Raw genomic sequence first — 27,272 nt, forward strand, 5'->3', positions numbered from 1 at the left:
CAAGGCCAAGCTAAACTCACAGTGAGACCCCGTCTCCAAACAAAAAGGGACACAGAGGGGAAGCCACTGAGGCGGAGATTGGGCTGATGTGGCCACAAAGACTGCCAGGAGCCACAGAAGGGGTCTCCAGAGTGGGAGCACAGCCTCGCTGATAGCTCAGCCTCAAATCTCTGGTCTCCAGAACTGTAGGGGTGTCCACTTCTGTTGCTGTATGTGGCCAAGTTTGTGGTGCTGTTGAGGTAGCTCTAGGAAATGAACACACCTCAGGGGAGTGTATTTCAAGAGCTCATCAATGGGGCCTCCTTCATCTCCTTCCCTGCGGACATCCTGGTTGGTCTTACTCATAGAATTAAATGGGAATATTAGATCTCTTTTGAAGAGATTTTTTTTTTTTTTTGGAACTTTTTTTTTGGTACCAGGGATCGAACTCGGGTCCTTGCGCTTGCGCAGCAGGCGGCGAAACCACTGAGCTAAATCCCCAGCTCTTTTGAAGAGATTTTTGAAGGATTTTTTTTTTTCTCACATAATAGCCATCTTCTGAATAAACCACCATTTTCTTAAATTTGGGGTTTTTTTTTTATATAAGGAAACACATCACTATCAGCAAAATAGCTTCATTTTTTTCTTGTGGTCCTGGACGAACCCAGGAATCTCCAATTGAGCTACATGCTGGTCATTTTTTTTGCCGGGGTGGGGGGGCAGGATTTTGTTGTCTTGTTCAGTTGCTCAGTCTGGGCTTGAATTTGCAATCCTGCTGGCTCAGCCTCCCAGTGGGCTGGGATTATAGGCGTGCACCACCGCGCCAGGCTGATGTGCATTCTTAATTAACCTCACCATTTTGGGGTATATCAGCTTCAATGAGCAATAGTATCAATAAAATTCTACTGTTTGGTTATGCATTCATCAAATAGTCAACTCTGGTCTTCTGGCCAGAATTTGTTGGCCTGCTCTCAGAGCTCTGTCTCAATACATCAACAGAAGCCTTCATTTCAGTTTCCGAATATGTATGATGTTCACCAATTTACTTGCTCACAATTGAGGATGAACAGCTTAGTGTTAGTAACAATATTGGATTTATTTCTTTCCAAATGGGTGATTTTTAAATAACAGCACATTGTGTACTTGTTTGTTTTTCACAATCCAATTTCAACATCTGAGCAACTTTGCTTTGATGGTTGAGTTCCATTAGGAAAACTGCAAAAGCAGTTGCCTTGCACAGGATTACCCTAGAAGCTTCCCGGGGTCCTCCTCCTCCAAGGTACCAGCCCGAGCTGTGCTTCTGTCCTCTCCTTCCACGCTTCACAGGAGCTCTCCAAAGGGCCCATTGCAGACCCACTTGCCTTGCATCTACTTCTTTTTCTTCTTCTTCAGCTTGATTCAACAAACATCAATTAAATACCTAGAGAATGCTTGCCAGGTCGAAGAAACCAACACACAGGCAGTCATGTCAGGGGATGGTGAGGACTGACCAGGATGGATACCCAGAGAATACCCACCTGGACGAAGTATGGAGCTCAGATTTACCTGAAAACTGAAAATATTCCCTGAAAAGGGATTTTATTGTCAAACAGACTTCTCTAGTCCTGAAGTTATACTCCAAGGGAGCATTGCCTTAGCTGGACAGGCCAAGCTGCCCTCTGACCCCTTGAATGAGGAGCTGAGGGGTCATGATAACCCTTTTGCTCCTAGGTGGGAGCAAAACATCAGTAGCAGCTCCACAGACCACCAGCAGAGGCCAACTGAATTTAGAATTGTTGCAAATCTGTTGAAGGAAGGAAGGAAGGAAGGGAGAAAGGGAGGGAAACAGGAAAGGGGAGGGAGGGGAAGGGAAGAAGAAAAGGAGGGAGGGAAAGAAAAAAAGAGAAAAACCCTCAAAGAACCCATTAAAAATTATAAAAAGGAAGGAAGGGTGGAAAGAAGGAAGGAAGGGAGAGAAGGAAGGAAGAAAGAAAGGGAAAGAGAAAAAGAGGGAAGGGAGAGAAAACAGGGAAGGAGGGGGAGAGGGAAAGAAAACCTCCCAAAGAATCTGTTACATAATCAATGCGTGTTAATGGCAAGGCTTAATAGATCTTAAAATATTATTGCATGTTATTCATTAATATGTATTTATTTCACTAGTTCTTATTGTTTCAAGGGAAAGAAAAATCAAGTAATCCCTAAACGTTCCACTATACTAGAATCTTTGCGTTGTCTCAAGAGCTCAGTAGTGTGGAAATAGTCAACTCATCTTCCTACCAATTTATGGGAAAGAACTGAAAATGAGCGAACCTCTGTCTTATTGTTCTGTGGGTTTCGAATTTATTCTATTTTGTTTTTGCAGTGCTGGGGATCAAACTGAGGGCTTTGTGCATGGTAGGCAAGTGCTGTAGCACTGAGCTACACCCAGGCCTGGTTTGGAGTTTGATGCTCAAGAGAGAAGCCCTGCACAGATGCGTCTAAAACAGAACCAGACACACACCCACACCCACACCCACACCCACACACACACACGCATATGTTCTTCCTGTTGTTCCCCGCCATTGTCGGAACACACCTCTCCCTCCTAGCACGAACACAGAAGAGTGAGAAAGGAAATTTTCCAAGTGGGTAAAGAGCCTGCTGAGCATCAAGAGCCCAAGCCTGTCTTCACATCGCTGCACCGTTCATCCCCGTGACAAGCTCTGTGTCACTGTGGCCCGCCTCCACATGTGCCCCATGAGCCCTTCTCCTGTGTCTCGTATGGGGTTAGCTGCTACGACAAAAGACCCAGGGCCACAGCAGCTCACACCTATGAACTTGATTTCTCTCTCAGGAATCCAGAGGCTGAGGGCCAGTAGCGGTTCTGACACAACCCTGTCAGCCACTAGTGACCTCTGTCCTGCTGCACCTACGTCCCCCGGCATCGCCCTTTCTGCATTTTTCGTCCCTGGGACAAGGGTACATCTTTATATCCCCAGGACCTAGGGCAGGGCCTGACATAGTTGAGTCATTGAACAAGGAGTGAATGGGGAATGTAGTCTAACTTCCAGCAAACCAAACCCAGACCAAGGCAGGAGGAAAAGAAAATTAAAGAGGAGCAAGAATTGAGGACACGCTGACAGGGTCAGCTGGAACAGTTAACAGTGAAATCCAGGTCGGGGGGTAGAGGGTGAGAATGAGCCCACTTCCCTGGGGCCAGGGCTTTGGGGATAGGCGTAGGGCAACTAAAGGACAAGGACCAGGGGGCAACTGAGGAGGCAGCATCAGAGGGGGTGGTTTCAGGGTTTGAGAATCTAGGGATAAAGCAATTTCGTAAAAAGCGAGTCCCGAGTATGCCCAAGGTATCACGGTGGGTGTTGGCAATGCCTAGGGCAGTGGTGGTGAACCTACGGCATGGCCTGCATGCCGCAGTGGGCTATCTGTATCATTGAAAGCTCTAAAAGATTCATCATCACTGGCCTAGGGCATGAGATGGAGTCCATTTGCAGGAGTTGGGAGACATTTCCATTGATGAGTGCGGTGGGGACTTGAAAAGTGACATGACCGGGTGGCATGGACTCCCATCAGGGAAGGGATGGTCAGGGGTGCTGGGGGACAGGGACATGTACGAGGAGGAGGCCTCCCTCCGGGCTGGGCCTCCATGCAGGGGAATGTGGCCTTCCTCCCATGGGAGAGTGAGTAGGACAGGGCCAAGCCCCAGCTCCAAGAGAATGGACGGAGTTCCAGGCAGTGGCTGCTGATGTGAGGGAACTGCTAACATTCCAGAAATTCCAGGGCAGTTGTTGAAAAGGTTGGGCCAGGAAAAAGTCGATAAACGGAGGTGTGTGGACTCCATGGGGTTGAGAGACTATTGATCAGGAGGACAAAGGCGGGAAGTTGGGACTTGGGAGTGGTGGCCATGGGTTGTGTATGGATGTATGGACCGGCTCCAGCATGCCAGATGGTGTCACAGTGCATTGGATCACAGGTAGCTGTTAAAATGTGTGTGTGTGTGTGTGCGCGCTTGCTTTCTTATAAGGATTACATGTTTTCTTTAGGTCAGAAAGCACTGCCAGTGAACTAATTCTTCCAAGATGGCGGTGATCTCATTTTTGCAGTTCTTTATTTGTGTAGCTGTAAAATGCGGGACAAGCGTCCCTGGTCTCCCTCTGTGGTGCTCTTCCTGCTCAGCTGTTATGCGAGTCTTCCCTCCAGTACATTCATCACCAGCCAAGAGCTGAAATCATCACGATGGCCAGTTACCTCAGCAGCGGGATTTGCCAACAGTGTCACAGGTAGAAAAGCGCAGTAAAGCGGAGCGCGCTGGTGAGGTTTTGCGCGACGACTAAGATGCTGCTTGAGGATGTATGGCACATGCTCGAGGGGCTGTTGGCTTCCTCTTCCCCAGCAGCTTTTGTCACCTGAGCACTGGGGGCTGCTTGTCCTGTGGGCCATTTGAACCCTGTAGGGTAGAGTTCTCAGCTGTGGCTGTCATCAGTTGCCCAGGGAGCCTTTAAAAACATCCGTGTTCAAGCCCACCCAAACCTATCAAATCAAGCAGAACAAACATCACTAAGAAGAGTGAAGATATAACTTGCTAAATACTAAAAGAGGTACATATATAGCCTCTTAACCATAAGTGAGATATGCTTTTAAATTACAAGTGTCAGTTTCCACTTGATATTTTTGTCAACTGTTTTGAAGTTCCTCAATGCGAGTGCTTTTTTACCTGTTGATGCTTCTTTGGTATGCTTGGAAGATGGTAGAGTCTCTGTTCTTTGAATTTATGTGTATAAATAATTACATATTTGGTTAGTTTTCTGTGATGTGGGAGCCTTAGGACAAAGCCCCAGAGAAACAAGGGGAATGGGGTGGTTTTCATACTTGGTTTGGTGCAGAGCAGTCGGTCCTGCACAAGTCAGAGACAGGGCTCTGACCCAACAAGAACAAACGGGGAGCTTGGCCAGGCCTGTGGGTTCAGCTCCTTCTTGACACCGGTATCTTGGGGGATGTGGATGTTCCTCTCCTCGGGGCATAGGAAGGGCCGTGCCAGAACAAAGCCCTGTGCCTGGTTCCGGGAAGAAGGGGGGAAAGTGAGGGTGACTTCCTGCTTCTGCTGCTCTCGCATGCGAAGGAGCCATATTTTGGGGTAGCATACCCTGCAGCCCATCCGTGGGAAGCCAGCTCCCTCTGTCTGTGAGTGGACTGGCCCTGGGTACCCTCCTGAGTTCTGAGAGACTGCTCCCTGGGGCTTTCCTTTCACTGAGGACCAGGGACCTCAGAGCCCTGAGCTATGTTCCCTGTCCTCTGTGTGGTCAAAGTTCTCCACACTGGGGCTTCTGAAGACTGGGCCAAGTCATTGTAACCACAGAACCAAACCCAAGAGGGTGGGCGCCAGCAGGTGGGAGTTTAACATCCCTTTAAAGTTTGTACATCCCTTTAAAAACTTAAACGCGCACATGTCCTTTTAAATCTAGAATCTGGTGTACTCTGAGTCAAGCACGGCTGTTACCACCATCTTTCAAATGAGGAAACTGAGGCACGGTGCTGTTAAGAGACCATCCTGTTGCTTTTGCTGGCCATCCCAGAGAACAGGGGGACTTGAAGCGAGACCTGCTGGGTTGGAGGGAGGCTGTGAGCATTGGAGCCCCATGGCCGGTCCTTGGGAACCCGAGTGCGCAGGTAATTGGACAAAGGCGCTAAGGTGACTGTTATGGGATATTTGTCATGGCTTCATTTAGTCATTCAAGTACTGAGGCAGCTCGCTTACCTTCACAGAAGCTGTTCCGCTACCACCTCAAGCGTCCCGCCGCCCCTCCTGACCTGCCACCTACTCCGTCCTCTTGCTAGCCTCTTCACAGCCTGTAAGGGTTCTTGGTTTATCAGCTGTTAGCCTGGCTGCAGTGTAAGTTCCATATACGCAGGGAGTTGTTCTCTCCATACCTAAACTAGCAGCTTGGGCATAAAGCATTTTCAGTAAATTTAGCTCTTGAATGAAATGAATTGATTAATAGCAAAAAAACAGGGGAAATTGGAATCTTTTTTTTTTTTTTGTACTGGGGATCGAACTCAGTCCTTGCTCTTGCACAGCAGGCGGCAAAACCACTGAGCTAAATCCCTGGCTCGGAAATTGAAATCTTGATCCTTTGGGGCTTGCTGAGGTAGATGATGACATACCCACACAACAGAGGACTCTGCAGATGTTGCAAGTGTTTGCGTAGGACATGCCTACATGAAGAGGAATGTTGCTGCCTGTCGCTGAATGCAAAAGACAGGTGGCAGGCGGCATGTAGAATGGGACTCCTGCATCTGTGAGGGCTCCTGACCCAGCCACGGAATCTGAGCTGAGCAAGTTCAAGGAGGAAACTAAGCTGTTCATTAAGTCTCCTGGGGAAAGCACCCATCCCCAAGGTCAAAGGCGCAGATTGGAATCCTAGCTAGCTGTGGCAGCTCATGCTTGGGAGGCTGGGGCAGCAGGACTGAGCTCGAAGCCAGCCTGAGCTACATAATGAGACCCTGTCTCAAACAAAACAAAAATGAACACACACAAAGACGAGTCCTGAGGTGTGAGTTCTGCCCATCTGAACCGGAGGCAAGCTGTGGAGCCTCCTGCCAAGTCTGACCTTTCTGTCCTTCAGCAGCTGTGGGCAGCAGGACCTGTGCTGGCTCCGCTCAGCACTGTCGTGAGGGCAGCGAGACTGCAGTGTGCTTTGCAGCTAAGCTGGCGTGTTCGGCAGGCTGGGGTTTGACATGGGACATTCTAATGGATGACGGGGTCATCACAGGTGGAACTCATCTTAAGTCAGGGAGCACTGATGCGTTTCTCACCAAGGCCATTGGCGTTGGGCGCGGTTGGGACCCCCTTGTCCTTCCGGTCAACTGACCACACAGCGCTAGGTGTTAAGTTGCCACTGGCACTGTGGGGTGACTTGGGCCTCTGGTTTGGCCCTGTCTTCTTCCAAGGCTCACTAATCTTGCCATTTTGCGGGGACAGGCCTTTCTCCCCTCTGGGCTCTCCACGGATAGCTGCAAAGCTTGGCTTCTGCCCTGAAATCCCCCTCAAGCAGCAGCTGGATGTCAACAAAGTCATTGCCCACCAAGGTTTCAGGCATAGTCTAGCAATTGACTAGGTGTACAGCAAAGGCCAGATTCAAAGAGTTTTACATTTTCTTTATACTTCCACTTTTTGCATATCCTCTTTGTGTAGTAAAGAAAAAAATCCTGGTTTTCCTTGCCACTCTGTGCTGTGACTCAGGGTTAACAGGGCACTGGTAGGAAGGACCTTAATGCTCCTGAGGCCCCCACACGCGTTGGGACGTGGGGCAGCATTCCTTCCACTCCCTGCATGTCCAGCTGCCTCTCCGGGCAGGACGGCCAGCCCCAGAGGCCCCGTCTTCATACTGCTGGAGGGTGCAGGTTCGCTTTGACACCCGCATAGGGAAGCAGCGAGCATCCACACATCTGTTCCGCTGCAGTACATCTGGTGCCGTTCCAGGCCAGCTCTGCCGGGAGCCTTTGCAGGGTCTGGCAAGGCTGGGCCTCTGCCCTGGAAACCCAAGTCCTCTGTGCTGCTGGGCATCTGGCTCGCCACACAGGAACTGAACCTGCTTGTTCTCACGTTAAACGCACTGTGAAAATTTACTGGGCGCAGAGAGAGGAAAGAAAAATCCAAGTAGTCTTGCAGTGCACCTGGTTGGCGTCAGTGAAGGAGTGGAGTTGACATGAAGAGCTGCCAAAGGGAAAAGGTGGGCAAGGCAGGGGGAATCTAACGTGGCGCCAGCCACGGCACTCCAGGGGGCAATTCGCACCAGAGGACGAGGGCCAGGACCGGTGGGTGCCGGGACACGATGCGTGCAGCCGCCTCCTCCACCACAACTGGCTGCCTCCTGTCCCCTTGGACCTCAGAGCTGCCCCTACCAAACCATGCTCCCTGAGCACTTCCCAATTTGCTTTTTAAACGATACAGTGTCCTGGTGCCCTTCATCGTCCTCCATTCTTCAAGTTTTCCACCTTATATTGTTTGCTTTTCCTGGTTCATTTTAGAAGTGAAATAGATGAACAGAGTGGGAAAGTACCATCCTTTAAGAGACTGATAGATTTGCCACCTAAAAGAAACAGAGACTTTTTTAGTTACAGTTTTCTTTGGGAAATAATTAGGAAGTAAGACAAACAAAAACAAATATATTTTTTTAACGGTCAGCTACTATAAAATGAGATCATGAGTGTAGATTTGAATAGCAGTAATCAGAATATGTGAAGATAGAACCAACTAGTAGTAGTTTTCTTTCTTTCTTTCCTTCTTTCTTTCTTTGTGTGTGTATTGTGGTACTGGGAATTGAACCCATGGCCTTTGCACTGAACTACATCCCCAGCCCTTTTTAAATTTTTATTTTTCCACTTTGAGACAGAATCTTGCTAAGTCACTAAGTTGCCCAGGCTGGGCTGGAACTTAAGATCCTCCTGCTTCAGCCTCCTAGAGTGCTGGGATTACAGACATGCACCATCACACCTGTCCAAACTGGCAATATTTTGTGGGGGTCTCTTTTTATTCCTTTTTAGTTTTAGAGCCTCATCTACTTTAAAAGGGGTTTTTGAGAATTGTTATCCCTTTTCACACACCTGCAGGATCTATCTCTGTCCCCTTTTCCTGCCACACACAGCTTACTGCATGACCTGAGTTCTGTCCTGGCTGCAGGAAGACTCATTTGTGCTCTAGCAAATCTAAAGAGTCCATGTGGGGTGCTGCCTGGCCACACAGGCTAAGGCCTGCTTGGGACAACAGGAAATCAAGGACTTCATCCTGTAGTCCTTGGAAGTTACTGTTAGTTGGCTTCGCTTCATGGCAAGGCTGCTTGTGCCCTGTGGTTAGAAGCATATCCTTCTGATGTACTTTTTTTTTTTTTTGATACCAGGGACCTTGAGTTTGCGAGTCAGGAGGCGGAACCACTGAGCTAAATCCCCAGCCCAGAAGTGTATCCTTCTATCTGTACACTTTTATAACCTCCACATTCTTTGTGTCAACACCTTGGCCAATTGTTGTTGAAGCAACTGTCCTGCAGATAGGAATCTTCCAGCTCCAGTGTGGGCCCACGTTCAAATCTTACCTTCCACAGCCTGGAGAGGCCAAGCTCACCACCAAAATTTAGTGATGGGCAGGGAGACAGTCGTTCTCCTCCACAGAAGTGAAAAGCCTTTTGCATTTAAAAGAAAAAAAATCAGTTCTTGCTCTTTGCATGAGGAGACAGTTGGGATCCATTTTCAGCCTTGTACCTCAAGCTGGCTTGAGGGCTACAGGAAGTCAGTCGCCAAAACATGTCATGAGCATCATTCTAAAACTGCTCAAGTGGGGACAGGTGACAGGGCTGTCATCGGTGCATGTCTAGAACCACAGCATGGCTGCTCATTAAATTACGAACCGAATGCTCTTGATTTGCCAGTAAGAGAATGAAAGGCCGGGCCCTGCCCTGCCCGGGACCCATGCACCTGCAGCAGTGCGCTTCCCTCGTGGTGGAGAAAGGTAGGTGCCAGAGTCCTTGGATAAGGAAACTGCTTTTGCTTGTTTACTTTGATTCTCCCACGAAGACCTCGACCCAGCAGGAGGGCTTTTAAACCAAAACAGTTAATTATGTCCTCTGTCCTCTAACCTGGGGAAGTCAGGAAACAAATGCAGGGAGAGGGAGAGCCAGCCCTGCTGGGGCGCACATTGTACCTGCTGGAGAAGGGGGCCTGCCCCCCGTCCCCCAGGGCCAAGGTGGCAAGGACTGATTAGAAGGTGCAGCAGGGGAGGTGGCTGCCCCCCCCGCCCCGGCTCTGCTGTGCCCCTCCCACCTCCATGACAGTGCCTGGGACCGAGTCCCCAGTCAGAATCCTGGGTGCCAGCACCCACCCCAGAAATGGAACCCAGCAGCCGAAGGGCTGAGGACCTCCCAGGACAAGAGTGGGACTGGGGGCAGGAAGGACTTCTCGGGGACTGCTGACCCCCCATGTGCAGCCAGGGCACAGGGCCGCTTCCCAGAAGCCCCTTTCCCACCAGACTGCACTTGCTTGTCTGGCCTTCACCGACAGCCCTCTCTCCCGACTTCTAAGTCCTGGGCTGTCCCCGCCCCTTGGACACTCCATCTCCTTCCTGGCTTAAGCGAGGATCCCGCCTTCCCGAGATTCATCTCTACAGAGCACCCATCTGCCTTCTTTAGAAGTATTTTGCTGTTGTTCTGTTTTGTTGAGATGGTCTCTCTATGTAGTTCGGGCTGGCCTTGAACTCACTATGTAGCCCAGGGTAGCCTCAAACTTATAGACCTCCTTGTGCCACCCAGCCCGGCCCATGTGCCTTTTAATTCCCTCTTCCTGCTTCCGCCCTTGACCATTTTTGGCTCTCTACTGCATGCTGCCCTCCTTTTCTGTGCCTGTTGAAACCCTGCTCTGTCCGTAGGTCAGCCCCAGCCTCAGGCTCCCTCCCAGCCCCACACCTCAGCGGACGTGCTGCCCCTACCCTTGAGTTCCAACAAACAAACAACAGCCGACTTCCTGGAGTTCAGCTGGGAGTGACTTATATAGTGTGTCTCCTCCCTACACCCCCACCCCTGTCCCCAGCACCTGGTGTAGTAAGTAGCATTTCATTAATCCCTCTCTTAAAGCTAAAACTGTAAATGTGCCAGGCCAGGGTCATCATGCAGAAGGCAAGCATGGTGCTTAGGAAGATTTCAGAATCACATTCTTTTTGTTCGTATGTTTTTGAGACAGAATCTTACTTTGTAGTTCAGGCTGGCCTTGAACTGACTGTGCAGCACGGCTAATCTCAAGCTTGCTGTGATCTTCCTGTCTCAGCCTCCTGAGTGCTGGCATTACAGGTGTGCACCACCAGGCCCTGCTAGAATCATAAACATTCTTAAAAGACAGACCTCTAGGTTATCTAAATATTTTCAAGTATCTGGATCTTTGGCCTGATCCTCTCATCACATGCAGGTGGCCTCTCTTCAGGGGAGGCTGAGACACCCAGTTTCCCCACTGCAGCAGCCCGCCTGGAGCAGACCCAGCGCCTGAGTCCACAGGGCTTCTGCCATCCCACTAGAAACTGGAAGTTGTGGTGCTGCCCCACTGGCGGAGAAGCAAGGAGAAGAAGATGGTTGGGAGGAGCCTCGAGGTTGCATCTTCTGGAGCTCCCCAAATCCCAGCGTCAAGGTTGCCGCTGGTCAGGAACAAGGCCACGGAGAGCTATGCTGGGGGCTTTGTGTCTCTTAGGGCACGTGTGCAAAGCATACTTCAGAGCACACTAGCAAGTCCCATTTAACAGGAGGATAAAAGGCATTGGCTGCAACCCCTGGCCCTCAGTTTTGGGTTTAAGCCACCTCAGAGGCCCCTGACGGTGTCTGTCGAGGGCCTCAGAGAGACCTCAAGGCCTGGCACATAGAGTCGTGGGAAACCCTTCTGGAGGAGGAAGGGGAAGGTAAGGTAAAAAAGAGAAGAGAGCATAGTTGGTGGCACATGCCTGAAATCTCAGCACTTGAGAGGCTGAGTCAGGAAGATTATCCCAAGTTTGAGGCCAGGCTGGGGTATATAGTGAGTTCAAGGGCAGCCTGAACCACATATCGAGAACCTGTTTAAAAACCACAACCAAAACAAAATAAAGAGAAGAAGAGAAGGGAGGAAGGGGGTAGACAGAGCTCTGGCCTTAGGGCAGCAGACACCGCCCCCTCACGAGGCCGCGGGGGGGGGGGGGGGGCAGAGGCAGTGAACCCTTCTTTCTGCCAGAGCTTTCTCCTCCCAGGGAACTACCACTGTATTTCAATGAAAAATTGAAAGCACAAAATAAAAATATCATAGCCCCCTACCTCACACCATATACAAAATTACAGAGTCCACCAAAAAAATGTTTACATCAGGAAAAGAAAAGCTTGTATGAATATTTTAATACTAAATTTATTGAGCCATCGTGAGAGTCATACAAGTTACCTTTGGCCTCTATAATTACAAGAGGTGCTCGGGGTGGTGGCCATGGGCTTCCAGACATTTATTTATTAGCGATAAGTGTGTACACATTTTTTTGGCAGACTCTGTATATACTCAAAACATAAATATTAGCGGCAAACTGATAAAATTCCTAGAGGAAGTCATAGTCACAGACCTGTGGGAAGTGGTCTCAAAATGATAGCAAATGCATGAAGAACAACAACAACGAAAGATAGATAAATTGGACTTCAGCAACAGTGTAACTTTTGCTTCATAGAATGCCATTAAGAAAGTGAAAAGACAGCCACAGAGCAGAGGAAAATATTGCAAAGCATTTCTCTAACAAGGATTTAATACCCAGAATACTTAAAGAACTCTTAGCTAACACAACAAAAAAAGACAACCCAGCTCAAAAGTGGGCCAAGAGTTCAATAGACATTTCTCCAAAGAAGATACACACCGGGCATGGTGGTGCATGCCTATTTTCTCAGCACTCTGGGAGGCCGAGGCAGGAGGATTGCAAATTCAAGCCCTCCTGGGGCAGTTGAGTGACTTAGCAAGACCTTATCTCAAAATTCTGAAAAACTAATATATAGCTCAGCTCTGAGCTCCTGGATTCAGTCCCCAGTGCAAACATGCATACACATATACATGGAGGAATAAAAAAGAAAGTAACGGGGGCCAGGGATTTAGCTCAGTGATTCAGCTGCCTGCCTCACAAGCGCAAGGACTCGAGTTCGAGCCCGGTACCAAAAAAGGAGAAAGTAACCAGTGTTGGTGAGGATGTAGAGATATCAGACCTGGTACATTCCAGTGGGAGCATAAAATGGGGCAGGTACTGTGGAAAAGTTTGGTAATTCCTCAAAAGCTATAGAATTACTGTCTGTCCTACTGTGACTCATACCTGCTCCAAGGTTTGCGCTCAAAAGAACTGAAAAGAGAGACTCAAAGAGCTACTTGTATGCCTGTGTTCATAGAAGCATTACTCAGAAGTGTCTGTCAGTAGACAGACAACAAAATGGTATGTCTGCTCTCCAATGGAATATTACAGAGCCACAAAAAGGAAGGAATGTGGATATATGCCACAATGTCAGTGAACCCGGAGAAGGTGCTATTCTGAATTAAGCCAGAGCCAAAGAATATTATACAGTTTCACCCATGGGAAATATCTAGAGTAGGCAAATTCATAGAAGGTTGATTAGAGATTACCAGGAATTGGGGGTGAAGAGAATGGAGAATTGTTGGTTAATGGAAGAAGAGTTTCTGTTGAAAGTGATAAAAAATAGGGCTAGGGATGTAGTTCAGTGGTACAGTGCTTGCCTAGTGTGGGTGAGGCCTTAGGGTCAATCCCCAGCCCAGCAAAATTTTGTTGAGGGCAGAGTACTGAGCATTGAACCCAGGGCCTTTGCACTGAGCCACACCACAGCCCATTTTTGCTTTTTGAGGCAGAGTCTCACTAAGCCACTGAGTTGCCCAGGCTGGACTCGAACTTGTGATCCTTCTGCCTCAGCCTCCCAGAGTGCCAGGATTATGGGTGTGCCCAACAAAAACAAAAAAATTTAGAATGGAAAGTTTATATTTTACCGAGCACACTGCTTGGCAGTGAAGAGGAGCCACTGGCCTTTGCTGCAACACGGATGAAGCTTGAAACATTGTCCTGGGTCAAAGGAGCTGGTCGCAGAGAACCACATACTGCATACCTCCATTTCTAAGTCCCACAAAGCACACTACAGACAGAAAAGTACACTGGTGGTACCCTTCTTTTTATTTTGAGGCAGGGTCTCCCTATGTAGTTCAGGCTGAACGTGAATTCAGTGTGTAGCCCAGGCTGGCTTCAAATTCATGGCAGTTCTCCTGCTTCAGCTTCCCGAGGGCTGGGATTACAGGCCTGTGCCGCCACACTCATCTATTAGTTGTACACATTAAATGGCTGAGTTGGATGTTGTGTGAACTTTGTCTCATTAAAGCTGTTATCCCCCCCAAAGACATCGAAAGCTAAAAATAATCTTCCCCAAATTATTTCCTACAAATAACAAGTAAAATAAAGTTCAAGTGGTTAATTTTAAACTTTTTATCATTAAAAAATATTCAAATGTATACCAATGTAAAGGTAATAGTGTAAAGAGACCACATACATGTGTCAGTCAATTCCAAAAAAAATCAACATTTTGAGGTACCTTTAAAAAAATTTCCTCAGTCTTACTACAAAAAATTTCAAACATCAGAAAAGCTGTTACCCATATACTCACCCGCTTTATTTTCCCATGAACATCCTACTCTCCCTGCTTTAACCTATGTCTCTCCATCCATCTCTCCTATCCATCCTTAAATTCATCCTACTGCCTTTTATTTCTTTCAGAGTAAGTGGCAGACAGTAGTACATTTCCTCTTAAATACGCCTGTGTGCATATTATTAACTAGAAGTCCATATTTGTTTACAGTTTTTTGGTTTGCTTTTGAGTTGAAATTTATATACAGTGAAATGCACAATTTAAAGTCTATATTCCATGATTTTTAACAAATGTAAAGGCTTTTATGACCCAAAGCTATTGTTCCAACAGCTTTAAAAAAAAAAAAAAAAAATATATATATATATATATATATATATATATATATATATATATATATTTTGATACCGGGGATCGAACTCAGGTCCTTGCGCTTGCGCAGCAGGCGATGAAACCACTGAGCTAAATCCCCGGCCTCCTTAAAAATATTTTTAATTGCTCAGGTACCTTCAAAATAAATTCTTTTCATAGATATTTGTGTTTTAGAGCTGTGTTTTGTAGAGCTTTCTTTTTCCCAGTTAATCTCTGAAGGCCCCAAATTCCAATTACATCCTATCAGCTTCCCGTTAGACACACCTGAGTCTTCTTCATCCTCTGAATGAAAGGTGATTTTGTATTTTTACTATAAACCTGTGTTGTAATGTACCTTTCATGATTAATTAACATCAGAAACTTTGCTTTACCCAAATCCACGTTCTCAGAGTGAACAGGATGTCCAGCATGTAACGGCTTGTACAGTGAACCAAGGCGTGAAATTTTAAACCAGTTAACACAGGATGTGTTCAATATCATACATTTTCTCTTTTGTGGAAGCAAGCAAACCAAGCTTTCTTTTGCACGAGAGAAAAACCAGGGGATAGAAAGTCAGCTCTCCAACCTCACCTGACGAAACACATCACCACTGGACAAGAAACAGATTTTATTTGCTTTTTCAACACAGTCTCTATGACAATCTCTGAATCATTATTATAATTTTGATACATTTATAAGAAAAATCCGGTATTTACCAGCGATGACTTACTTTATGTTACAGGCACTCTGTTTTTCAAATATAAATATATAAAAAGCAGTCGTGTAAAAAAGGAGATCCTGAAATGAAAAAATTCAGACAGAGTTTATTTTAAACCAGACTTGACTCCAAAATGTTCATCATTTTCATAAAGATACCGACAGCAGGGCCTTCTCAAAAGTGGGGCCACTCCATGACCGAAGCCACTTCATACACGAGGTGAAGTGGAAATGAGATCAGGTGGGCGAATCTAGAAAAGAGAAGAATTTACACGTGTTTCTAAATATATGGCGTGGCGACTTGCCATTTGCAGGATGAAAACATTAAACATATGTAGCAGATATCATATATACAATCTATTAAATCGCAAATGCAGTGCATCTCCCTGGAGTCCAGGAAGTCCTTCCTGCTTCTTCATCGCCGAACCCCGGCTGGGCCGTGTTGCTCTCTCCTGGCTCCTGTTGCACGCAGGGCTTGTCTTTGTGATTTCCTCCGGAACCGCTACACATTAACATTCAAGATTTGGGGAGGGAGCTGGAATTTGAAGGGCAAGGTGTTAACTCAGATGTTATGAAACTGATAATGCTACTATTTAAGGCACTTATTTGTGTGTGTTTATACTTTGTCGTTGTAGAAATAAACCCAAGGGGCTGCTTTCGGTGTCTCGATCCTCTTTGCCTCTCGTGTCCTGTCTGTCTCATCCTATCTGACAGTAGAATTGATGCCGCTCTAATCCCTGGAAGTTTGGAACTAATGAACTGACTGCTGAGCTGCTGCCACGGCGCCTGGTCCCAAACTATACTGTACTTCACACTCGATTTATTCTCCAGATGGGAGACTGTGCCGCCCTGCCGCGAGGGACCACCTCTTCCACTGGAGTGTAAAAGTGGACGGATGTTGTTTTCTTTGCCGATTTGATCATTCTGAGCTAGAAACTTGCAAGGATGATTAGTTATTAGCTTTAATGGGTACCGATGGAACCAACTGCAGCCATATTTTCTCCTTTAATTTCGGAGTCTGCCGGTCTTGGTGATGGTTGATTTATCCGCTTTCTGACGTCACCTGAGCGTGTCTCCTCTGCAGGTGACAGGAATCCAGCCTCTGAAATCAGAGCACGCCTTGGTTCCTGGCCCAGACACAGTCACATAATATGGTGGCTTATGGATAAGGACAAGTTTATTAGCTCTCGGTCCACTGCACCGACAGCCCATGGCACGAAATATCGATCGGGTGCGGGAACTTTGGGAACACCATGTTTTAGAATCATTCTTAGAAGATCCTGAGCTCTGCCAACCATCTCTGAGACCTCCGCAAAGTCTGGGCTCAAACCCAATGCAGCACGGACGACGGCAATTCGTCTCTTCAGAGCTCTCCTGGAACTATGGATAAAGGCCCTAATTCCATTACTCTGTCTTTTCCAGCTTGTCGGATCTCAGGGGGGCAAGTTCATTCCACAGTGAGGACGCTTCCACAGGCTGCCCTGCAGCGTGGCCTTGAGAACACAGTCCCCTCCCACCCTCAGTGGGAACAACCCACCTTGCTTCCAGGATTCGAGATCCCCCAAAGGTCTTCCTCCAGTGGCTTCTTTACTTCCTTTTCCTCTGTCCCCAGGAGGCTTGTCCCTCCCCGAGGCCCCAGCAGGTCACCCCGAGAGTCGTCTGAGAGATGGCGCCTCTGCTGGGATGGGCCAGAGAAACAGACAAGGGAAACATGGGGGTGAAAAGATGGAGACGAGAAAGCAGGCATGATGGTGGGCACAGAGCGAGAGGGAGAAGATGGAAGGAACAGAACTTCCTGCTTTTCGCAACTGGGTAGACTGTGACTCTCACCGAACACCGGACGCTGAACTTACTGGTTCTTAGAAACTGCCTTCATTCATTTCAGACCAACAGATGGCATGGGTGTGTTTGCTAGCACAGCAACATGTTTCACCATTAAAATACCAAAAAGGGAAAAAGAACCGACGTGCCTGTCGGTTGGTGTAAATTCATGAAGTTGTTGGGTATTTTGGGATCCAGACCAGACGGATGCACACTTGGTTTATGTAAATCAAAACAAGCAACAGCCCATGAACAAGGGCATCTCGTGGCAATGTACCTCCAAAGCCATTGTCTTCTTTTGGAAAGGTGCAGAAGGATGAAGTGGAAAGAGCTTGGCTTTAATTCTGAGCCAAAATTAAAAAGCCCAATAAAATGCTGAGCATTCACTGCTCATTATAACATGAAAAGTACTAATCAGATTATGCCCAAAATTGGAGTTAGGGACTTCATTTGCAGCCAATTTCACAAGGGCTGAATTTTCTTAAGTAAACCGGAATGTGCCGAAACCATGGCGATCTGACTCAAGATAAAATTCACAAACAGGACTAGAACACGAGCTTTGAACAAACAGTCCCGTTCACATCCAAGGGAAACAGAAAAACAGCTCAGAGGTCAGATGCTGTGTGACACCAGCATTAACAATTTAGGAAGCTGGTGTTGCCAGGGAGCGTGTGCTGCTGAGCACACAGCAGATTACAGCAGAGGGGAGATGACAATCCAGTCACTCCAGCTTCAGGGGGCGTCTCAGCCTCGCTGGTCTTCTGAGTTCCCTTCTATTTTCCATTTACTCTGTCTTAATAGACCCTTTGCAAGGCTGACTTTTTTGTTTTTGTTTTTCTATGAGTGTGGTACTGGAAAATGAACCCCAGGCCTTCAGTCTGAGCTACATCCCCAGCCATCTGCCTATCTGTCTATCTAATTTTGAGACAGATTCTTACCGAGTCACTTAAATTGCCAGGATGGGCTTGAGTTTGTGATCCTCCTGCCTCAGCCTCTCAGACTGCTGGGATTATAGGCGTGCACCACCACGCCTGGCTAAGGCTGACTTGCTGCTGAAAGAGAACTTGGAAGTTAGAATGTTTGCAAAGTGGAGAGATCCAGGGTTGATAGCTGTCTGGGTCTCCCAGGCCATGGATCTGATGGCCCATGCTACCAGAGAGAGCATGAAGCTTTTCTCCTGCAGCTCGAGAGGGCCTGGCACCCATGACGCTGAGCTAACGTTTGCCTTCGCTTTCCTGGATTCCCATCCAGCGGCTGTAACGAGTGTTGGTAGAACACATGGATGAGGAGCTTTATAGTGGTGGAGTGGCCAAAGGTGTGATGTAGAAGCACACTGTTGGTTGTTACACTCCTGACTTTCGGTAGCACAAGCTCCCTCTTGCTTTTGTCTAAGCTTGGCCTAATTATTGGTGGCCAGAGTGCTACAAATCAGAATTCCACAGAGATGCCCTGCACTGGTCCTAGGTAATGTTTCCATCTGACCTGACAACTCTGAGCTACTGTTTCCTCACACACACCACTTAACTCAGACCACATTTGGAAGTAGGTCGTAGACCTACATCCGTCTGGTTTAACTCTCCCGTCCTGGCTTGTCTCCTGCATTGGACTGAGACTCCATATTGGCTTACATAATGCTTTCTTGTCCCTTCTTTGGTTTGCTATTTTCCTAGATAATCATTGCTATTGAAACGTCAGTATAGTGTTAAAACTTAAAAAAAAAAACCACTCCTCAGCAGTGAGCAGCTTTAAAGTTTTATTAGTGCCATAAAAACCCTTCCCACATGAAACTACTTTTGATAAGCATTTGCTCTGACAATGCGAATTTGTGGAGGGCTGTTGGCAGTGGGAGGAATTCGGTTTTGAAACTGAAATTGGCAGGAAGTGATGGCTCCCGGTGCTTTCTTTCTCCTGACACCAATCCCCTCTCAGGGCACCTTTCTGTCCTCCATTCCACCTTCATTCTCCCCAACCCAACCCCAATAAAGAGCATATTTGGACTCATATGGTTTTTCATGGGATAATTCAAATACTGAAGCAGAATTTCAACCTTTCAGCTTTTCTTAACTGTGGAGCAAAGTCTGTCAAATCAAAGGGGAAAAAAATGTATTTGCTAAGTATTTCACAAAGGGATTCCCTGGTACTGTTGTTGCCATCCACCTGAATAAGTGGGACATTTTCTTGTAATGTGGAGTGTCACATTCCTGCGAGCTCCTTCTTAATTGAATGTCAAGATGCAACTCAGTTGCAAAAAATAAAACAAGTGAGTAAAAAAACATATACATGGAGAAAAGGAAAAAGAAATCTTTATTTTTTACCCCCCAAATGTGAATAGGCTGACAGATGAGCCCGCCATGATCCAGATGTCTTATATTTATTAAATGAGAACATTCCAGTTAAAGAACTTAGTTAATGCCCGATCAATAAATAATTGCCTATTGTGCCTTCCCACTTGGAAAGGAGTAGTGACGAGCAGGATGCCATGGCTGTGTCGTGGTAGATCTCAACCATGAGAAAGCCACCTCGAATGAAGTCTAGAAATCAGAGGTTCATCTGCCAGATTGGGTGACTTTTCAAATATCACTTTTATGATAGACAGGAAATTTGAGATCTAATAATGGTGTCGAGACTCTGAATCCTTGAAAAGTTCACTTCTGTTCCTCTTCATAATCAAACTAAACTTAGAAGTCCATTTTTATCAACACTTACAGAATGAAGCTCGATTGAAAATAGTAAAAACTCTTGAAGACTTTGATCTGGGCCCAGCTGAAAAGTGTGTGCGAGTCAGCTCGGTGTCCAGCGGCCTGGCCGAGGAAGACCTGGCAGCTGTTCTGCAGTCCCGGGTGCTCCCTTCCAGCCTGATGCTCCCCAAGGTGGAAAGTCCTGAAGAAATCCAGTGGGTGAGTAGAATGCTTTGCTCTGAGACTCAGGTCAGCTGGCCAGTGTAACAGCAGAAAGAAGGACTGGGTACCCTTGGGTTTTGATTTGGGTTGGTGGTTTTTTCCAGTACTGGAGATTGAACCCATGGTCTTCATTCCAACTTTTTGATTGTTTGTTGTGAGACATGGTATTGCTAAGTTGCCCAGGAGGGACTAGAACTTACCATCCTCCTGCCTCAGCCTCTTAGAGTGCTAGGATTCCAGCCATGCACCACCATTCCCTTGATTTGGAAAGGGAAAATTCATACAAAGAGCAGAGAGGAAGGGAACAGCGACAGAAGACTGAGCGCAAGCAACCCTTCCCTCCTCCTAGTAACTGGCTTTTCCCAAGTATACCAGGGAACAGCTCTACTTTTGAAATGATGCTTCTGCTCCCTGATGGGATTTGAGGCTTGGACAAATCAGCCTCCCCGAAGCGCCCTAGAACAGTCCCTGGATAGGAGCCAGCCCTCTGTCCCTGCTCCTACCCCCGCTCCCGGGCCCAGGCCAAGGTTTCCACCCAGAAGAGCCATGACGTACACAGCCTTTGCTGAGCCACACTGAAGTCATCATAGGCCGCTGAGGACATGAGCTGTGTATGAAAAACTGAGCCAAAGTAAGGGACAAAAAGGTCACCTCTGGGGGCAGCTAGATGAATACACAGGAAGCTTTTAACTGGTGGTTTTAATTAGCAAAGATATTATTTCCTGAACAGCTCTCTAGTACGTCCTTTTTAAATTGCTGACAGGTGTGTTTGAGTTTCAGGACAGACTTTTCAGCCAATAAAAACGTGAAATGTAAAGTGGCTGGCACATCAAATTACTTAAGAAAGCTTTTGAAATAGGCCCAATTATACTATCATTGTTTTAACTGTGAAACAGTATGGGGGGGATAAATTTATTTAGGGGTTGCTATTATTCTGCAGGTCTCTGTTGAATGAAATACCATTTTATTTTGCTACTTCAGGGCGGAAGCTATGAGATTCGAGAGCTGGCTGTGTTTGTTGTCAGGGCGAGTGAGCAGAGGGTTCAAAGTGTTATCTCAAGGCCAAGAGTGGTGGCACATACCTGTAATCCTAGCACTTGGGAGGCTGAGGCAGAAGGATCTCCAAGGCAGCCTGGGCTACCTAATGTGTTCAAGGTTAGCCTGAACTCAGTAGTGAGACCCTGTCTCAAAAAATGAAAACAATAGGCCAGGGATTTAGCTCAGTTGTTCCGCCGCCTGCCTCACAAGCACAAGGTCCCGAGTTCGATCCCCAGTACCAAAAATATTTTTAAAAAGAAAAAAATAAATAAATAAAAACAATAACAACAACAAATATTATCTCGAAGGGTCTAGATGCAATCACAGCAAAACACTGAGTGGTTATAATACTAATAAAACTGCTCGCCTGCTTACTAAATCTGAATAGCTTGGACCTATTGTGTGCGACACAGGGGCCATCTGCCACATGGGGCTACTGTGCACTTGAAATGTGGTCCTTGAGGGCCAGGGATTTAGCTCAGTGATTTGGCTGCCTTCCTCACAAGCACAAAGTTCCAAGTTCCATCCCCAGGACCAAAAAAAAAAAGGTGGCCCGTGAGAACGGAATGTGCTACAAGTGTAAAATGCACACCTGATTTTGAAGACTTGGTGAGGGGAGAAGAATGTGAGTATGAACCACCTCGGTAATTTTTACATTGATTGCTCATTGAAATAATATTTTGGATCTACTAGGTGGAATACAAGATATTATGAAAATTAACTGGATCTGTCTCTTTAACTCTTTGACCACCCATAGCTATTAGGAATTTTAAAATTAAAAGCAGGGCATGGTGGCACATGCCTGTAATCCCAGCACTTGAGAAGCTGAAGCAGGAGGATTGCTGTGAGTTCAAGGCCAGCCTGGATTATATAGCAAGACCTCATCTCAAAAAAAACAAGAAAAGAAAATTTAAAGTCATACTTACAGATGCCCTTGTGTCTCTGTTGGGCAGCTCTGTGTTGGGCTCTTCTTAAAGACCTGTAGGGAAGGGCCAGTACTTATTACTAAACTGAGGTTCTCTCCAAGGTCACCCTGAAAACTGGGAGGTTCCGTGGGAGCGTGTTAGGGTCTTGAGGGCTCTGACTCCTCTGGGACATGTCTTAGGTTGATGGAAGTGGACAGAAGTCACCGTCCCTGTCAGGTCTCACCGGTGATGCCCGCTTATCTCCGGCATCACCCTTTATCATAGAGGGGACCCAGCCCAGCCTCCTCGGATGCCCGGGAGCGCGCTGGAATTGAAGCAGCACTTCTAGTTCACAGAAAGTCTTTGGGGCTGTTTATTTTTTCCTCTCCATTTGTATTTATGCGAAGCGTAAAACCCAGAGCCTGATGCACAACTCAAAGATGGGCTTACTTGTTTCCTTTTGTGTGAGAATCTCTTGCTCGCCTTTTGTCGCTAGTGTGGGTTCTTGTTTGACTGGCACAGCTTATTGGACTATAACAAGCGTAGCTCTGCCTCTTTTGTCGCGGGACAATTCTCCCACAAATCCCGAACAGTGTGCATTCTTCCAACACACTATTGGGTGTGCACTGGAATTGAAAGAATTGCTGAGCCTCGCTACTTCATCTCCTCCCCAATCTCTTTGTAATTTCTCCCCCTTCTTTTCCTCCCCCCACCCCAGCTCCCTCCACCTCGCTGAAATGAACACTTTACCAGGCCGGAAACATTTAATCGTCTCCTTTTGAAAAAAATTAATTGAAACTTCTCCACTAGTTACCTTTTGTGTTAGTACTTAATGCAATTTTTTAAGAAAGAGTGGGAGGGGGGAGAGGGCAGAGGGGCTGCCATATTTAATTTTTTAAATGCCCCTACTGGTTTAAAAATAAAGAACATTCGAGATTTTACTTGCTAAGAACAGGGTGAATCTTTTAAAGGCTTTGCCCAGTTGTAAACTTTACAATTTTTGTAGTTAGAAGAATTATCACAGAGAACAGGGCAAGTGGCTTTTGCAAGTTTTCTCTCTTTTTTTTTTAATGAAAAAAGAAAATCTACATAGTCAACACCAAAAAACCACTAATATTTCAGCACCTGCTTTCTAGCATAATTGTGACCTAAATTATGTTTCCTCTCCCTCCGCGTCGAAGGCCACAGGGCTCTGTCCCCTCGCACTGCACTGCGGCTTCTCTCGTCCTGGCTGAGTTAACCCTTGCCTTGAAAGTTACGGAGGTGAGGCTGGCTGAGGCAGGGAGGGCAAGGAGCAAGGGGAACCGTCCTTCATTACTGAAAGCTGTGATTTATTTTAGCCTAATTGTAAAGTTACTGCAAATTGCTCAAAAGCTTTTTAAAGATCCCAGTGATTAGATTTTTTTTAAGGGGGGGGGGATTTGCAGCCGAGGAGGGGCAGCTAAAAGGGGAAATAACACCTCTAATCCCGCTTCTGGTAAATAGGCTGCCAGCTTTTAAAATGAGTTTCCTTTCTATTAGTCAGAATATTATGCTAAGCCTTAAGCATTAGTTTTTTTATGTTGCCATAGCAGCCTTATTCCTGCAGGGTGGTGACCTGTGATGATTACAGTACAAAGCTTATAGGGTCTTGAAACCCCCTTTGAAGATGAAAAGTCTTTGATGGTTTATATTTATGCAAATCTCTTAGATATGATTTACCCAACTGAGACTGAATGGAGAGATGATTAAAATTCCCTTTTCCTTTGATATCCATTAATGGCTGAATATCCCTTAAATTTAAAATGGATATATTTATGTTTTCATCTTTATTTACAAAAATATCTTTATCACCTGTGTTTCTTTTTTTTTTTAATCTCTCCACATCTTATTAGATCTAGATAGACATAATAGATTTACAATTTAGATTGTGGGGAGTTTTTCCCCCCTTTTGAAGGGGGGGTGGGGGGAATCTGGGCCAGAGCTTTTGTATGTTTCCAGATGATAGATTTTGGAATTTGGGCTACCCCACTGGCAGCCAGAGCTAGCTGTGAACTGGTCTCATGGAAAAAATTGGCGAGCTTTGGTCTTCAAAGAATTAAACTTCCTTTTTAAGGTCTTCCTAGGTAAGCTAAAAAATTATGGAGAAAAACCACCCGAACAAAGGGTAATGATGCTATAATGAATAATATGGATTCCACGTAGAAGGCTGCGGAACAGTTCCGGCGATGTCAGTGCTGGGCACGGAACAAAAACAGAGCCGCAGGTAGAGCAGGACCGCATTGTTTTAAGGGCCCACATTTGCATTTAACGCAGAGGGCCAGAGGTCTCCAGTAAATATGTTTTCACGAGAAGCATTTAAACCCAGGAATCTCTCCTTCCAGCCTGACTCCTAGGCCTCAAATTGCTCTTTAGGTGAAAAAAGAAATTGTAATGCTTGGGGTTTTACTGTTTAGTTTGGTGGTAACTTTGTAACCTTTTTTCTTTTCATTTTCTTTTTTCTTTTTTTAATTCCTTTGTGTGGATGAAGGAGGCTGGGATATTACTTCCTCAGGCCAAAGACTCAAATACTCTACTACTTCTGCGCCTACATTTCAGGGATTGTACCTTTTTCTTTTCTTTTCTTTTCTTTTTTTTTCTCCCACTAATCACCTATGACACTTTTGATTTTAGTTTGCGGGCAAATTTTCATTCCACTTAAAAGGCCGAAAACTCGAACAACCAATGAATTTAATCCCTTTTGTGGAAACCGCAATGGGTTTGCTCAATTTTAAGGTAAGAAAACCATAACATTGGATACATAAGTTAGTATTTTATTTATCACCAAAAGAGAACCTTTGCTTTCGATTTTAACATCTATTTAAAATATTTTTAAGGAAAGATTTACCAGCAAGGTAAACCTTGAGCACCATCTGTTATCTGTAATAGTCCAAAAACCAGGTTGTCAGCATCTTAGAAAACAAAGAAATAGGTTAAATAGAAAGGAAAAGCTTCCCAGTCCTAAAGATTTAAACGAAATATTTACATATCTCTAATAACTTTAATTAAATAATCACCGTGTAAATATATGCTTTGGATGATTACATTTATAGATTAAATGTACATGGGAAATTAATTCTGTTACCCTTATGAGTTAACTTTGAATTGTTCTTTTTCTATCAGTAGCCTTTTCATGGAGACCTTTTCTCACCTCCTTGTAAGCAAGGCATCCAGACTGTAGCAGATGAGATTATTGTTTCTAAGTTCGTGTACACAAATAATCGACAGTCTACTATTTTACTTTGGCACATTAGAACTAAAAGTATTTTTAAGTATACATTCAGGGGAATTGGCCAAGCCAAGTGTTTTCAACCATTTTGTGGGGCCCTCAGCTACCTGCCTTGCCAGACCCATCGCTGGCCTGTTTTTGTTCCCTTTTTTCGTGGGCATTTATATTTTGTTTTCCAAATATGCCTCTCAATCGCCCTGGCCTGTGATAGCAACTTAGCACCCCGGTGCCCCCTCCACAGAGTTTCTAGCCCTCTTTTTTCTTCTTCTCCCGCAGAGGGCAAGAGAAAGAGATTACTAAAAACAAAGGAAAAAGATAGTTGACCTGGGCTGGGGAGAGACTGTGTGAGCAGATGCTGGAGAGAAAACTTTGAGACCTGTGGGATTGTGCAGGAGGGGCTGAGTGCAAATGTCTGGGGGGGCTGTTTCAAGCCTCACCTCGTGATCAGCTCATTTACACAAATAACCACAAATTCCTCCAGCCCACCCTAGAACCCTCGGAATGGGATCGACAACACATCCCTTCGAAGCAACCAGATTCATACAGTGATTTAATTTTAAGCACTGTTTCGCCTTTTTATTCTATAATGTACTAAGGGGCCCTGGCAATGCCTGAAATTAATCAACAGTGTCCCTACTGGTTCCTCATTTCTTTTCCACCTACATGTGTATTAGCAGTTTACATCCCCACCTTTCAAGATTCCCAGTCCTGTCTATAGTGAATGTTATTAATCTTCAGTTTCATTCAGAGATGTCAAAGTTGCTTTATTAAACCACCGTGGAGGACTTGTTGCATTTTTATTTTCCCCTCTGAAGCTATAGGTTTTGTATCAAATGCCTTTAATCCTGAGACCATTTACTTGATCCTAATGCAAATAATCAAATTAGTTTGATTTTAAAATTCTTTCCTTCTTGCCCATGGTTTTATGTTTATTATTTAAGAACCTCTTAAAGCAAAAACAAATTTGGAAAAATATAAATAACTTCTAGTACAATCAAAATGAGTTAACTTGAAATTTCTCTAGAAGTTGGGTGACTTACAATTTGAACATTATAACTATATTACTGTGTAGCAATGGGTATTACTATAATCCCCTGAGCAAAGCAGATATCTACAGAGTGCTTATTTTGGATGGTGTTAAACGCCTTTGGGAAGGGTTAAATTTGGGCTGCAGTTTTAGGCTGGGAGTCGGGTCTCCCTGCTGATTGAGGAGCCCGGCTCCTTCTCTGCTTTGAACGTTTCTGTAAGACCTGGTTCTCCTCTGCTTTTTGCAGGCAGTGTGTGAAGAAGCCCTTAAGATTGGGCCTCAAGTGGGTCTTTTCCTAGATGCAGTCGTTTTTGGAGGAGAAGATTTTCGAGCCAGCATAGGTGTCGAAGACCTTTCTCTCTCGTTCTCTCCCTCTGTGTGTGTGTGTGTGTAATTTTTCTTTGCACCTCACAAATGGATATTTGCATAACAATGTTTCTTTACCAACCATGCAAATGTCTGTTCATAACAATGGCATGGACACCACTTCCTGATCATTTAGGGCTCCTCATAGCTGTCCTGCTTCCAGAACACTGCATTATTATTTCTGCTCATTAATAAAATAACTAATAAAAAGCCTGTTGCAGCTTCAGGTATGTTTACGAATATATGGCATCTAGTTGGCTCCTAATAAATTTATTATGCCAAAAATCTTCCAATAACTTAGATATTTTGTCTTCATATCAATCTGGGGGCTGCCTAGGATTCTAAAACAAATTTCAGGCAATTTTACATTGGCCTCAGTGAATTGTTTTCTACATAACTGTAGTATGTAAATATCATTTAAGACAAGTCTAAAATTTATCTTAAAATATGTTCCAGAATTCTTCTCATTAAATATTTACTGGGACACCACCAGTTTTCACCAATTTTTTCTGTCCCTTCGGCCCTGGCCTCTGTGTAACTGGAGACCTTGAGGGCCAAGGCCACGGGACCTGGAGACGCTTTCCCTGAGCAGTGAGTGTCAGGCATCATCCAAGTATAAAAAGTGACACCTCCTCGTCCCTCCAGGCTGAAGAAAGGAATTGATTTTAATAGCAGTCTTTGCTGGAGACTTCCGTGTGGCCGACAGTTCAGCGGACTACGCAGGCAGATTGACACTTTGTGCCTCTCCCAAAATGAGTGTCTGTCTCATTTCCTGAGTGCCCCAGCCAG

The 27,272-nt window shown here is 45.7% G+C and overlaps 1 protein-coding gene and 2 long non-coding RNA genes across 7 annotated transcripts in view; 1 reads left to right on the forward strand and 2 right to left on the reverse strand.

The window, feature by feature from the left end:
* The window catches only part of Clybl (citramalyl-CoA lyase), a 225,499-nt gene that overhangs the window by 173,732 nt on the left and 24,495 nt on the right, over positions 1-27,272 (forward strand). For all 5 annotated transcript variants that reach the window (XM_004858621.3, XM_004858622.4, XM_087193076.1 and 2 more), the window contains exons 3-5: positions 19,709-19,897; positions 24,496-24,597; positions 26,365-26,458. In XM_004858621.3, coding sequence (XP_004858678.1) covers positions 19,709-19,897; positions 24,496-24,597; positions 26,365-26,458 — 385 coding nt within the window. The remainder of the gene's footprint in view (positions 1-19,708; positions 19,898-24,495; positions 24,598-26,364; positions 26,459-27,272) is intronic.
* The window catches only part of LOC147823456 (uncharacterized), a 99,464-nt gene continuing 73,246 nt past the window's right edge, over positions 1,055-27,272 (reverse strand). The window contains exon 2 of the long non-coding RNA XR_015443770.1: positions 1,055-8,042. This is a non-coding gene — a long non-coding RNA (uncharacterized LOC147823456). The remainder of the gene's footprint in view (positions 8,043-27,272) is intronic.
* The window catches only part of LOC106010579 (uncharacterized), a 53,954-nt gene continuing 41,755 nt past the window's right edge, over positions 15,074-27,272 (reverse strand). Inside the window, exons 2-3 of the long non-coding RNA XR_015443769.1 lie at positions 21,865-21,917; positions 15,074-15,714 (exon numbers count right to left, since the gene is read on the reverse strand). This is a non-coding gene — a long non-coding RNA (uncharacterized LOC106010579). The remainder of the gene's footprint in view (positions 15,715-21,864; positions 21,918-27,272) is intronic.

The sequence above is a fragment of the Heterocephalus glaber genome, unplaced genomic scaffold (genome assembly GCF_053883595.1).
Source record: "Heterocephalus glaber isolate CG9 unplaced genomic scaffold, H.glaber_assembly_v1.0 deba00001579, whole genome shotgun sequence".
Taxonomy (NCBI): domain Eukaryota; kingdom Metazoa; phylum Chordata; class Mammalia; order Rodentia; family Bathyergidae; genus Heterocephalus; species Heterocephalus glaber.